At 51.6% G+C, this 14,097-nt stretch overlaps 5 protein-coding genes across 5 annotated transcripts; 2 read left to right on the top strand and 3 right to left on the bottom strand.

The window, feature by feature from the left end:
- Positions 1 to 2,942: 2,942 nt before the first annotated feature.
- CPAR01_16371 (histidine acid phosphatase) lies at positions 2,943 to 4,417 on the top strand (the record flags this gene model as incomplete). The annotated part of the gene is made up of 2 exons (XM_060500616.1): positions 2,943 to 3,039; positions 3,096 to 4,417. 2 exons carry the CDS (start codon positions 2,943 to 2,945, stop codon positions 4,415 to 4,417), a joined length of 1,419 nt encoding a protein of 472 aa, XP_060340797.1.
- Positions 4,418 to 5,094: 677 nt separating this feature from the next.
- On the bottom strand, positions 5,095 to 6,420 carry CPAR01_16370 (cellulose-growth-specific protein; the record flags this gene model as incomplete). The annotated part of the gene is made up of 1 exon (XM_060500615.1): positions 5,095 to 6,420. The coding sequence occupies one exon, from the start codon at positions 6,418 to 6,420 to the stop codon at positions 5,095 to 5,097; it is 1,326 nt and encodes a 441-aa protein (XP_060340796.1).
- A 3,385-nt stretch (positions 6,421 to 9,805) lies between these two features.
- Positions 9,806 to 10,636, bottom strand: CPAR01_16369 (uncharacterized protein; the record flags this gene model as incomplete). The annotated part of the gene is made up of 1 exon (XM_060500614.1): positions 9,806 to 10,636. The coding sequence occupies one exon, from the start codon at positions 10,634 to 10,636 to the stop codon at positions 9,806 to 9,808; it is 831 nt and encodes a 276-aa protein (XP_060340795.1).
- A 1,458-nt stretch (positions 10,637 to 12,094) lies between these two features.
- Positions 12,095 to 12,775, top strand: CPAR01_16368 (uncharacterized protein; the record flags this gene model as incomplete). Its single annotated transcript, XM_060500613.1, has 1 exon — positions 12,095 to 12,775. The coding sequence occupies one exon, from the start codon at positions 12,095 to 12,097 to the stop codon at positions 12,773 to 12,775; it is 681 nt and encodes a 226-aa protein (XP_060340794.1).
- A 756-nt stretch (positions 12,776 to 13,531) lies between these two features.
- On the bottom strand, positions 13,532 to 13,903 carry CPAR01_16367 (uncharacterized protein; the record flags this gene model as incomplete). Its single annotated transcript, XM_060500612.1, has 2 exons — positions 13,532 to 13,560; positions 13,612 to 13,903. 2 exons carry the CDS (start codon positions 13,901 to 13,903, stop codon positions 13,532 to 13,534), a joined length of 321 nt encoding a protein of 106 aa, XP_060340793.1.
- Positions 13,904 to 14,097: the final 194 nt, after the last annotated feature.

Below are 14,097 nucleotides of genomic sequence, written 5' to 3'. Positions count from 1 at the left end.
TCACCCCTCCGCCATAGGCTGATTCTCGTCTTACTTTATCCAACCGCCCAACGCCTGGGCAGCTGGAAACCTGCCAGAGACATGTCTACCTAGTTTGTAGTCGGCCAGGTGATCTGCAGCTACGGCCTTCAAGTCGGGCTCTCGAATTCCGCTTTGAGCAAGTTCGAGCCTAGTTCTTGGTCTTGACGTTGGCGGACACGCAGGTGCTATAATCCCGTTCTCTTGATTTTGCAGCTCAATCTTACTATGCAACTCCTAAATGTGCAATGGGCAACACAATAATGAGACCTTCGTAGCGGATGTCTGGTGGAATGATCCCAATCTATCTACTTCCATGTTCTTTTATCGCTCTGAAAGTTGTCGTTCAGTCGCCTATGGTGTACATTCCAACATAGTTTGTATATCGGGCGTTTTCCATACTCGTTCATGTAGACGTACTCCCTTCTGTGAACCCTGGATATATTCTTGTGATCTTCAGTGGTTGAATATCCCATCGAGTGCGGAATGGCGTCAGTACATACATTTCTCTTCAGCGTAGTAACGAATCACGTGTTATTCCACGACCTTTTCCTGATGATCCAGTGATACGTCTTGGCTCTACACCTAATCAGATAAGTCTGAAAAGGGGTGTACGTCGGAGAAAAACAGAGGCAAATATACTGATGCCATTCCGCACTCGATGGGATAACCTAGTACTCTAATTACATCTCAAGAGGGCGCCGATGATTGATGACTGTATATCAGCGTAATATGATACACTAGGGAGCTGGAACTAGACCTTACTACTTCTAGAGACTTGTTCTCCCTAAGGAAGAATCCATCTGCTCTTCAGTATCCCTAAATGTTCCCTACTAAGAGGTATAATGGCATATACCTCCTCGAGATCACTTAGATCATGCCTTTATCTGACAAGATACGTAGACCGGCACCATACTCACCCCTCCAACGAGCAACATAGTTGTATATACTCAAACAAGGACTAAGTTCTATGAAATATTCTACCTTTGTACATTGAAGCCCAACTTCACGATTCCCTTGTTGCGTAGGACGATGGCATGATATTCCATGATTTGATGCATAGCAGAAAGACAAGGAAGTGGTTCACTGCCTCTCCCAATTCGAAGGAAGTTGAAAGCCTCGTTTAAATTCGTACATGGAAATTGCCTTGAGGTATTGCGTCTTCTCTATTGGTGATGGACAGCACAAGAATGTGATCAAGTACAATTTGATCTTTGCCTACCTTAGTAAAGCAATTGGTAAAAGCCGACTTTTCTTCATCCTTCGTTTCAGTCACTGTGATTTCAACTCGATAACCCCTTGTCTCAAGACAGAATGCCAGGTTATGAATGGACTACCTGGTCTTGAGAGAAGCAGCCGGCGCGTCAATCAGCAACCTTAACCTTAGTCAGATGGAGTAATACTCACTTCTGAATGATCCGACTTGACATATTTTGCTTTCTACCCTTTAAATTTACTAGTACTCGTGATAAAAAATACAAATTGTATCTACTATTGCATTTGACCGTTGTCATTTGTGGACTTGACGAGATTATCCCCCTAAAGAAGAATGCTCACTTACAACCTGCTACAAGATGGAGTTACCTCGACATGGCTCGAACATTCGAGTAAAGAGGGCACCAACTTCAATTCACTCTACTAGAAACGGGCATAAACAATTTTTTGTTAATGAAGTTAATGGAGTCCGAGAAATTGGTCCAGATTGACATCGCTCTGCCACTGATTGGTCTGAATTCTGGGGATATCAAGCTACATCAGTGCAACATAACAGCAGCCACAACTTTGGTCATTGCACGTGCCTGTGACCAAAACAATGGATTAACCATAGTATCTCGCTGTAATGTGCAAACTGGCATCGGCTGTTACGATAATGCGTTTACCTCTCTTCCACTAAATGTAGTTGACACGTATACAGCTAACCTCACATGTATGATCTTCATTATGCCTGTGCAAGTGTGGTTCCCAACAACTCAACTACATCATATCGAACTTGGAATTTCGAGCAAACGAGCCTTCTCAATGGCCCTCGGACATCCCATTGTTCCACTATCCAGTTATATTCTTCTTGGGCCTAGTAACTCACCCTTGGCCTACAACAACAGGAGTTGCGGTTCGATTCCACTCTCTCTCTCGGATCTCAACATGGAGTCTCAACAAAAGCTAAGGAGCCTACTATAACTAGACTCAGTCATGATGAGTCCCAGTGCAATAGAAAAAGTCGGGAATCTGCCTTCAGGCTTGTACGAAAACTTGTCTTTGTGAGGAATATCAAGGAGTGTCCATATTGGTCTCATTCTGTCTCTTGCGGCTCAAGTTCCTCTGACTTCACAGATCTCTGACTTCACATGTAGAGACGACTCTTTTTGTTTCCTTGGAGGGTTTTCGAGGGTTGTATAGGCACACTAGTGGTCAGAATCAGAGGAGTGGCCTAAGGACAATATGTACTTTTAATCGTACTTGTCGCAATTATTCGTCAAGTTGTGTTATACTAGAGATACTTCTCTCTCCCAAGTATGCAGATTTCAGCTTATTTCAAAGGCGAGCCAGTCGATTTTGTATCGCTAAATCGACTCTGACCAGTCGAATGATTAATTGCCGCCGACAGCCGCTGTTATCGCAGAGCTTGATTTGTTGCGATGCATGCCAAGTGCTTGGCGGCGGTAGCCCAAGAACTTTTGAGCATCTCCGCCCCTCGGGACTGGAAGGAGATGTAGACTCCCCCGCTTCAGCAGAGATATAACTCGATGAGAGCGGCGAGATGTTCTGCTTGGCGGCGGATGGCGGGCGAGTTTAGATAGCTGGGCCGCTCGGCGAGGGGCATAAAAACCTCGCGAGGCCGGCCACCGTCTCCCTAGACCGGCGCTGGCTTCTTTGCACTCTGCCAAAGCTTGGTACTGTAAACGACTTCAAGAAGGCTCAGCAAGATGCTTCCTACGGCTGCCTTTATTGTGATCTCACTCGTCGGCTCCGCAGCCGCCGAGACTGTCCACGGCGTTGTCGTCTTCAGTCGTCATGGCGATCGTACGTTTTATGCCTGCAGAAATGAGCATCGGATACAAGCTGACGCCTAAATCTAGGAACAACGAAGCATTATGGAGCTCAGTCGTTGACCAGCGTCGGTGCCCAGCAGTGTTTCGAGGTTGGCAGTGACTACCGAGGCCGCTATCTGGAGGCGGACTCTTCTAGTCGGATTCTCAACATTTCCGAGGATAAATACGTTTCCTCGCAAATCTACGCCAGTGCTCCCGATCAAGGCATCCTATTGAATACGGCTACGGCATTTCTACAAGGCCTCTATCCTCCGTTGGTAGGCCTCAACGCTCAGGTTGCGTCGTCGACCCTCAACAACGGCAGCACAAGTACAAGCCCCCTAAACGGCTACCAGTATGTTCTCCTTCATGGAGAGAACTCTAATTCGCCAGACACTATCTGGATCAAGGGGGATGACGGATGTCCTACGAACGCCAAGGCCTACAAGGCCTTCGAAGCAAGTGAAGAGTTTCAGACCCGTGTCACGGAGACCAAGGACTTTTACGGTAGCTTCTACGATGTGCTCGAGAGTGTGTACGACTACAAGCCCGAGAATATGACATACAAGAACGCGTACGACATATTTGACTTGGTAAATGTGGCACGCATCCACAATAGCACGTCTTTAGCCCGGAACGTGACGGACGAGGAGCTCTTCCAGCTGCGAACGTTGGCAGACAGCGCTGAGTTCGGTTACAACTTCAATGCGTCCAAGCCCGACAGCACCATTCATGCAAAGACTCTTGCGGCTGGCATCCTTGCCCAACTCAACCAGACGGTTGCTTCCAAGGGAAAACTCAAGTTCTCCCTTCTCGCAGGAAGCTACGACACCTTCATGTCCTTCTTTGGTCTTACTGATCTCATCACCATTTCGGATGACTTCTACGGTCTCCCAGACTATGCCTCGACAATGGCGTTTGAGCTCGTTAGTGATAACACGACTGTATTCCCCGCGAATGTCGATGCCGACCTTCGTGTGCGCTTCTTGTTCCGCAACGGCACTTTTGGTGAGCTGACGGCGTTTCCCCTTTTCGGTACTGGAGAAGACACTCTATCATGGCCGCGCTTCGTAGAAGAGATGCAGAAGAGAGCCATCAGTACCGTCGAGGAATGGTGCACTGCTTGCTCTAGTCTTGTGTCATTCTGTGCGGCTTACCAAGATGAGAAAGCTACGAGCTCCAGCTCAGGGAGCAGCAGAGGCATGTCGAATGTCGTTGCCGGTGTTATTGGTGCCATGGTCACTCTCGGCGTTGCTGTCATTGGTGCCATTGCATTCTTCATGATGAAGAAGCGACGCACAGCTCCCGTTTCTCAAGTCCAAGAGTCTATGGCTGAGAAATCCAGTCTGCGCAGTGGCGGTAGTGTTTGAACGTGTAAATCAACGAATTTTTGGATTGGAGCGATGAATTTGAATGTAGCGAGAGTATTGCCGGTTTCTCTTTCCCATGTATCTTATTGTCAGCGAACCAAAGATCTGCGAGAGTCTGACCATCCGAGACTTGCCGAGGCCTTCGCACCTTCAAAGTGCATTGAAAGGATCATGCCTGTCAAGCTTTGTGATAGCAGCGATCATAGTAATCTTTATTGAAAACAACGGCGCTAAGGCTACTCCGACAGGGTTCATAAACTGGGCCTTATTTCAATGTAGTTGAAACCACTTGAGCGAGTCGTTCGTCAGCAGCCTTCAGGAACCAGAGTTCATCTGATCTTCGAGCGGAACATCCGACGGGATGTTTTTTTTAGAACCCGCTTTTGCACAGCCGATCTCTTTTACAGTCACGGAGCAAGTTGAAAGTAGTTTGAACAGATTATGAACGTGACAATGGTACGATCTATATCGTTAAAGATATATACTTTATGTAAAGCGGTATACAGGAAAGACTTTGTACATGAAAGAGATTGGTCCTGGACCGAATCAGATTCGTGGACGTCACAAGTGTGAACACCCACTACGAGCAGGATAGCTATCTCATCCCCTTAGCCATCTAGGTCGCCTCACCCCTCGAGACCAGATCCCGTGATAAACAGTGAAATCGTGGAAATCGCTTATGCCTGGATGCGGCGGTCGTGAATGCTCATGCGCTTGGCGACAGCGGTCGCGGAGGGGGTCTCGACGGGGCAGTCCTCCTCGTCGTCAGCAGCCTGTGTAGGAGTGGGAGTGGCAACGGGAGCAGAGGACTCGGCAGGGCAGTCCTCCTCATCGTCGGAGGCAGCCTGGGTAGGGGTAGCGACGGGGGCGGCGGCAGTGGAGGTAGCAACGGGAGCCTCAGACTCAGCGGGGCAGTCCTCCTCGTCGTCAGCGGTCTGAGTAGGGGTGGCAACGGGGGCAGCGGTGGCGGTGGCGGTAGGGACCTCGGACTCGGCAGGGCAATCCTCCTCCTCATCGGCGGCGAGAGTAGGGACGGTGGCAGCGGCGCTGACGGTAGCGGAGGCAGACTCAACGGGGCAGTCCTCCTCATCATCGGTGGCAGTCTGGCTGGGGGTAGCAGCAGAGGCAACAGAAGTGGCGGGGGCAGAGGTAGCGGCCGGGGCAGAGGTAGCAGCAGCGGCAGAGGTAGCGGCGGCGGAAGTGGCAACGGGGACAGCGGAGGAAGCAGCGCCGGAGCCGGAGCCGGAACCGGAGCCGGAGCAGGAGAAGACGGCAGGGCCGGGGATGGTGTACTCCTGGGCCTTGTAGGCATCGTAGGTGATACCAGCATCAGTGGCAGCGTAGGCACCGGGGAAGGCAACCAGATCAGAGGGGCTGGTGCTGCCGGAACCGGTGACCTTGATCTGGTGGCATCCCGGGTAGAACTGGGCGCCGGGGTAGGAGTAGGAGGCGTGGAGGGCGATGATCTCGTGGCGGACGAGGTACTGGCCGGGGGCAAGGCACTCGGGGATGGTGTACTTAACGCCAGAGTTGCCGGCGGTCATGAGGGGGGTGGCACCCCAGGTGTTGGAGGTGCCCTCACGGCCGCTCTCCTGGACCTTGAACCAGACCTTGTCGGTGTTGGGGGTGAAGGTGGTGCAGTCATCACCGGCGCACTTGGCCATGTAGGTGATGGTAGGGCCAATGTGAGACTCGGGCCAGAGAGTCCAGTTGAGGGTGACCTCGTCACCAGCCTTGGCCTCGGCGACAAGCTTGGCGGGGGAGGAGCCCTTGACACCACCGGCGGTGTAGCCACCGCACTGGAGGTCGATGCTGGTCAGGTCCTCGACGGGGCCGTTGCCCTGGATGGGACGGGAGATACGCTCGGGGGCCGGGCTCGTGTACGGGTCCTGGTAGGGCTGGTAGAAGGTGTAGTTGGTGCCACCGATGAGACCATCAGAGACGTAACCGTGGGCAGCCACCAGGGCTGCGGATCCAAGAAGGGAGGCGATAGAGGACTTCATTTTTGCGATTTGGAGTTTTTGTTTTTCGAGAGTTGTTCAAAAAAGGGGTTGGTTGGCTTGACTGTGAGAATATCGAGGTCGGTTGGGAGGAATGAGTGTTGTTGGAGGTCAAGGACCGAAAAGAATGAATGACTACCTGGTCAAGTGAAAAGAATGACAAAAGTTGAACGAAGGAATGAGATAGACACACAAGTCAAGTGAAGCTGAACACTATGGATCGTAAGAAAGAGAGTTCTAGGTCAAGAGAGACCGGGCAGAGGTGACGATATATACGGGAGGGCATCGTAGGTTGTTTTCCCAACGCGGGCACTTGCGCCGTTGGCGTCCTTTCTCAACTCCATCGGGTCAAGATTAAGAGGACCACTTCCGCCGCTCCGCCAAAGTTTCAATTATACGCAGGACAATCATATCCGGCCAGGTGGTGGGGATAAACATAGGGAGGGGGATCTCGCGTATGCGGGAGACAGGCACGGCTGGGATCATTGGGATGTGGGTGGTGGTCTTTGGGGGTCTTGGTCCTCTTTGGATTTGGTGTATTGTGAATGGTGGGCTTCGATCTAGAAGATGTGGCTCAGGGGAAGAAGCCAATAGACTCTGGGCAACATCTCCCACGGTGCTGGGAAGCCTGGGCCCAGATGTCTAGGATGACGAGGGGCTCAAGGCTCAAGGCTCAAGGTTGAAGGAGTCAAGGGGGGCAAGATATCCAAGACTTTCTGAGAGCAACAGGCGAGTGCCGACTGCGCTTACGCTGGTGTGCGTGATGCAAACATATTGGACAGGCTCAAGTTGGTGGGCTGCTCCGGGCGCTAGCATAAGCGTAGATAGGTCTATCCATGCCACGATACTGGTAGTAAGCATGGGGCACGATGAGTTCACAACTTGCAGATGGCTCGGCCAACTGCCATGTCGTTGTCAGTTGGGGAAGAAGCAAATGTCAGTCCAGTTGACATGCGCCCAAAAGGTGAGACAATGCAAGTCCCCCTCGATGGCCTCGACGAGGACACTAGACAAGGGCTGGAGCTCAACTTGAACAACGCGAGCAAGGATCCATCCCATGTCAACCGGTGCTTGAAGATCCACTCCCGAGCTTCGCTGGCCAAACCGATTGGCCATCCCGGCGTCTACCACCGGGAGCCCCCCGGTCAGATCCCCGTCAGATCCCGGCGGCCACCCTGAAACAGCCAAGTCCTGAGACCCATCCCCTTTTTCTTAATTATCACCAGATTCGCCCTGCAGCCTCCGCGGCCTCAATTAACACTCTACGCGCTACTTCCCGAAAGAGGCTCAACGTCCTGGCCGTCGTGGCGGGACCTCAGGGGTGACCACGCTTCGAGCCTTCGAGCCCACGCATCATGGATAGAAATCGTTCTGTGGAAAAAACCACTTTTGCCCCCTGTGCAAGGCATGGCACAGACGTTTCCCTGGCCTGGTGGACTTCCTTGAGTTGCAGTTCCCTCCCCTTTTCCACCAATCCTCTCTGCTTCATCCCAGAAGAGAATCCTACCCTGTCACTGCCAAAGACTTTGCCGCCGCCAGCTGCTGACCTGAGCGCTTTCAGGCTGGGTCTTTTGACTCCTCATTATCTCTGTTCTTGCAGCTTGCAGGCTGGGCAACAGGCACAAACATTATGATTACAGGCCTGGTCACCCTTTCTAGACCGCTCGGCAGGCTGGACCGGCCAGGCTGGTGGCTTCAGTTCCTTGAATGTCCCTCTTCTGGGCTCTTCTTGCGGGACACTGGCAGGCGGCAGGCTTGATCAAGAGATTGAACGGGGCTTCAGCGGCTCTCGAGAATCAAGGAGCCAACTGATAACTCTGGAGTCTGACCTGGTTTGGCCCTGCGTCTCTTCTCTTTTCTTCTTTTTTCCCGTCAATTTTCGGACATGAGCACGGGAAGAGGACCCAACAAACGATGGAACAGGAGGGGCCATGTGGCGGCGCGCGCCCGAACTCGGGGGCAACAACCGTTCTGAGCATCTCTGCTGGGCAAGCCATGCCAGTTCAAGTTCGAGTTGAAATTACATTTGATCTCTTCCTGGCCCAGCTGCCCAGCGGACAGCGGCATTGTTGTAGAACTACACGAGTGCAACGAAGGATTTCCGTCGATGCGAGATTGATTTAAAGTAGGGAGATGCCCGCTGCCCCCCCTCACACACAGTATAAGCAGTATGCGTGATATGCTTTTGCCAATAGACTTCCCGTGCCCACTGCCCACCTCAATATGCTTTTGGCGGCTTTGGCCCGAGGCTAATGACGACGTCGATGAGCAGGCCACTGTATCCATCAATGCAGAACATGAGCATTGGCGTTATTACCCCTCTTGGACTCCAGTCTCCGTCATCCACCAGCTTGACCACTTTGACGGATAACTCTCTTTCTTGCTGACTGACGCCGCGAGAGCGAGAAGATCTGCTCGGGGCCCCGTGCCGTGATCCGTCTGCCAACCGCCCGGGTCTCACGGCTACGGCCTTGTCATCCCATCCCTATCATCGTCCCCATTTCAATCTATCTCAACCCCTGTCAGCGCGCCAGCGCTTCACACCGCACATCAACCATCACGCACGTCTTTTTTTTTTCCCTTTTCTTGCTTTCTTACTCCACAGGGGGCCAGCCAGGCCGCTGGGAGCCCCGTTGTAACTCGATGTTCAAGGCCCAATGTTCCACACAGAGAACCAGCAAGGGTTTCCCACCCCCTTTTCAGCCGATCGACGAGCGCGTACCTGCGTACCGCACACAAACATCGCCGATCTTATGGAAATCCCTTCTTCTTCGTTGTTCTTTCCAGCAGTGAATAACCCAGTCACCGAGTCCACTCTGCACAAAATCTCATGATGGATGCGACGCCAGGATGCCTTCGTGGAGAGTCGATCGAATCTACGAACACCAAGCTTGGCTATGTTGGTTCCATCGTGGTCTTCTTTTCTCGGCCGAGTTGATCACTGCCTTATGGAGTTGATTCAGAACTGAGAATGTTCTGGCGACGGTTTCTCCAAATAGCGACCACCTGACTCGGCCGGTCCAAGTACACAGTCAAGGTTGTCGCTGCACTCAACATGATGCACGCGCAGAAAAGCCCCTGGCGGCGCAGCGAAAAGAAGCGCTCGCTGCTCAGCCAGGTGCCATCACTTCAAACACGGCAGTTCATCCTTTCATCACACGCCGCTCGGTAAGCGCGCCGCAGCTGCGCTCATAGCTTTGGGTCAGTAAAACATTGAAAGCCATCTTATCTTTACTATAACTACAGGTTCAATGCCCTGTCAAAGCCTACGGGTATCAAAACTAAACTAAACGAAACAGGTCCCTGGCGTGCCTGGGCATCTTACAAAGCGTGAGCTCATCCATCAATCTTCTACCTCCGTCTCCTCAAGCCTTGGCTGTTGTAGAGATTAGTGATTGTTACGTCTTCGCTGTCTCTGTCGCTCAAAGATGGCTAAGCCAGATATGACAGCCATAATTGCCCACCGTTCGCCCAGCTCACCTGTCAACCCACTGCCCATGAACGCAAACTTGGCCAACTTGGTCATGCTCATGCCAGCATCCGTCCAGACTGCTACCACTTCCTTTCCATCACCTCCCCTGAATGCACCTGGCCCGGCATTCTGGGGCACTGATTGAGCCAGCCTGATGAGCTTCCAGCCCCTGCTTCGGCCATCCAGCGCAGCGATCGCTTCGCCAGAGCTTGTCCTCCATTCAAAGTGCTCTAGTCTTTCACAGTTTGGTCCCACACCTATGGCGAAAAGGTAGCTCCATGACGGGAAGTCGCTCTTTGATTCTAGTTCGACAATAGGCCCGCCGCCTGGTGTACGAATCGGCGCAGGTGGCAGCGTTATGCTCATTCTGCTGCTGAAGCTGTGGTACTCTACTGACGCGAGCGGCGGGAACCTGTCCGACGGACCAGAGTGCAGCACAATGGGCGGCGAGCTGCTCAACCCGCTGTGTATCGACATGCCATAGAACGGCTGGCTCTGGTGCTCGCCGAGGAGCATGGTCCTGCTGAAGCTCTGCGAGTAGACATTGAAGGCTGGCGGGAACTGGCGGGCTACCACCTGCGGCCCCGACGACGGTCCTGCTGGTCCTGAGCTTGGTCCTGGACTTCTCCGGTGTGGTGGTGCTGGTCCCGGACTCGTGCGGGGTTTCTCTTCGTACGGCGGCGGAGCTTCGTTTGCAGGGGCATTGGGAAGTGGCTTCATGTTGGAGTGTTGGGGAGTGGATGCCATTTTCTTGTGACACAACGGTTGATTATGATGCACCGGTGGTTTTCGTGTTTGTGATGGTTCAGTTGCAGTAATTCTTACCACTGGAAGTCTCTGCTTTTTTAAGACTTTGCTCAGTACCTTGGGTATTGCCGTATTGTGTCTGCCTGGTGATCCTATTTCACAGCCACACGCGTGACGGCCATCCAGTGGCACAGCCTGACAGTGAAGGCAGGTACGCATAATTGTACCTGCCCTCACTGTCGGATATTCGTAGGTAGGTTCAACCTGGGCAAATGCGCACCTGTGAGAGTCACGTGCGACCCAAGTTCACCTGGCCTTCGAGTTTTCCGGGGGGAAGGAGCAGGTGAGTGCTGGAGAGGCAGGTACGCGCCCATATGCACCTACTACTTCTACCTACCTCGCAGGCGGGAAAACAGACATTCCACGGCAGTGGCTCCTGCGGCTGGGCAGCCCCTTCTTTCCAACTTAGGCCCAGTATGGGTGACAAATAGGTACCTGCTCACACGCTGCTCTCACTTTCACGCTGTGCCCAGCAAAGGTGATCTACACCACCACAGCCACAGCCGCAGGCGCAGGCACTACGTCAGCGCGGTTCAGAGGCTTTGGCGATCCAAATTATCTGCCAACGTGTCGTCGGCTACTCCGAAGTTGCAACTAGTAGGTTCCTGCTGAGTTCATGTTGACGACATCATACCAAGGCTTTCGGTTTCTAAATCAACAGCGACGGCACCAGTTTTCAAGCAGTATAATCAACTTGCAGATACTTATTTTCCATCGGCTCACTTATCGACTGACCAGCAAATCTTCCTTCAACTCAGTCATTCAGTCACTGTTATCGGTATCACGGTAGTCTACCTTCAGTTCAATCACTTCATCAACTTCGGTTCACGTAGAATCAACTTGTCAAAGGAGCATCGTTGACAACTACAAACTTGCTTCTCAGTCGTCTGCTGATCACCTAGATGTGTATGCGATCAACTCGTGATTGTCATGGATCTCCTAATATGATATAGGATGGAACTTTCCTTCTCTCACTGAGCTTATTTCGTTGATCATGATGGAGCTTGACATCCAACCGCACAAAATAGCAGAGTGAATCTGCCAAGGCCTCATTTGTGACGAATGCGGATTATCAAGTCAGTCCACCTATTAACCGTTACGTGCCAAGTCGGCATAAGAGGGTTCCCACAGCTTATGAGGGCTAGAGCAAAGTGATTCAAGTGAAGCTTATGCTTCTCAACTCAAGATTGGCAATTCTTCGAAGACTTACATGAAAGTTATATGCACCTAGACTTTCGGTTCTCAATTCCTCTCAACTGCCCGTGACCACCTTTGGGGCAATGATCAGCTCTAGATGCGACCTTATTGCAGATTGTTAACCACGTTTGCTGAGGTCAATGTCTTCCACTCCCGATACAATGTACCTGAGTTCGTGGTAAATATGAGTATACCACATCCATGTCCGAACAACCTTGGTCGACTGCATGGATGTTCAACTATAAGCTTGAGCAGTTGACGCTGCTTGTCTCACCCAGATGCACATGGCCTTCACCGACTCCAAGTGCCATTAAACCTAAGTCTCTCGCGACTGATGTTTACTATCGCCAACGTAATGGGCGACTAGTCCCATCAGACATGCATTTTTTGACTGATTCGGTGAACGACCAATCGGGCAAATGGACGGATTATGGCCAAAACAATTTAGTGCTCACCGCTGTTTCTCACGATTTTGACTCTGTGGTGGTCTCCCTTGAGGAGCCTCACAACTTCAAGGATTTAGCCATTGGGGGTTTCGACGTGCCCAACAAACCAGAGGACAATGTCGACGTTTATCCATTCGCAAACGGCGATATGGGTGAGAATGATACGGCGGCATTCGATCCGGGTTTCTTCTTCCATCATTGTTACATAGATTATATGTTCTGGAAGTGGCACAACTCTCACAACAAGTCCAAACAGCTGAATATCATACCTGGCCTCGACGGCACAGAGGGACTGAGTCTCGACACTCCCCTGGTTCCATTCAGCCGAGAGGACATTACCCCCGGAGATACGCGGCCGATGACTTCCAATGTAGGTTTCACCCACGTTACCATCGAAGGCAACAAGATCCAGGCCGATATTGGAACAGCACAGTGAAGCATTGAGTTGAGGTAAAGAGCTGGTATCAAGCTGTCGAGACTCGTCCTCGGCTTCACAAGGCCCGGCTAGTGATTCTATGGAGTGGTGTGAACTAGAGCGCAACCTTTTCGTTCACGAAGGATAGGAGATTTCACCAGTCTCAGGGATTGGCGACAAAAGTTTTTATTCATGCCTCATAGTTCTTATCATGTCCAAGCTCTCTAAATGTTGCTTCAATTTGATTCTCTCAACTGACGGGGTCCTTTCTTGACCGACCTTGATCTGAACCAGCGGATATCCGTATACTTTTGAAGATGCACGAGGCTTGTTTTGCACGGTCTTTCGTCGATAGTACGATGACCCTTGATGTCTGAGAAGCGCAAATACCTACAACTAGGTAGATGGCCATACGAAAAGCCAGGGCGGAGTTCCTAGTCTGTGGTGGTTGTTTACGAAAGGGGCAGTACGCGCAACTTCGTGTAGTACGGTGCACCGGCTAGGCTTAGTGACCTCTTGCACCTTGCGTACTTTTGCAGTAGGCAATACATCTTGATAGTTGAAGAAGTTGTAGTCTCAGGTATAACTTGAAGCTATGATGATGTGTAAAGGCTGATAGCGAGCGATGAGCTGCCGTAAACAAGAACTCCTCCCTTGTCGTCCCAGTGCGCCTAATCCTTCGTACCAAAAATGAGACCCTACAAACTTCAAACATAATTGGGTGATACTCCAAAATGCTGCCGTCCAAGCAAGCCAGTCCAACGCGTACGTCCCTCGCTAGATGTCGAAAGTGACTCGCTTAACACCTTTAGATGTCGTCAATGGATAGCACGTCGACAACATGGACAACAACTTACTAGAAGCCCTTCTCCTCTTGGAAGCGTAGAAAGCGTAAGTCGAATCATCCTCCCCTTCCAAATCACCATCTTTGGACTTGCCTGACGTCAGGATCTGTATAAGCCGATTAGGACCGCTGCTATCCGAAGGTGTGGTGGTGGTGGTGGTGCTGCTGCTGTACCACTTGACCACGCCCAAGAGTGAAACACTTACAAAGTCGAACCTCGATGCGGCAAAGACCAGAGCCATGAGCACAATGACAGCCAAAAGCGAACCCCCAAGCCCATTCATGCCGGAAAACATTCTCAACATTTCGACTTAGGTCTAAGCCAAAGTTTCTCCTCTGTTTGCTGTTCCTGATAAGATATCAACCCCTTGGGAGCTAGTCGTCGATCGGATCGCGGGCGTAGACGGTAAGCGCTGTTGTTGTTTCACGTTCCCTTGGTGTTCAATCACCCCACGCGCGGCAATCAGCGGATGAAGAATGTCGGGGTAGGACTAGGTGT

This window comes from Colletotrichum paranaense (genome assembly GCF_030867605.1).
Source record: "Colletotrichum paranaense strain IMI 384185 chromosome Unknown Scaffold_24.1, whole genome shotgun sequence".
Taxonomy (NCBI): Eukaryota; Fungi; Ascomycota; class Sordariomycetes; order Glomerellales; family Glomerellaceae; genus Colletotrichum; species Colletotrichum paranaense.
The sequence above is the reverse complement of the archived record's forward strand: the minus strand, read 5'-3'. Positions and strand labels throughout refer to the sequence as shown.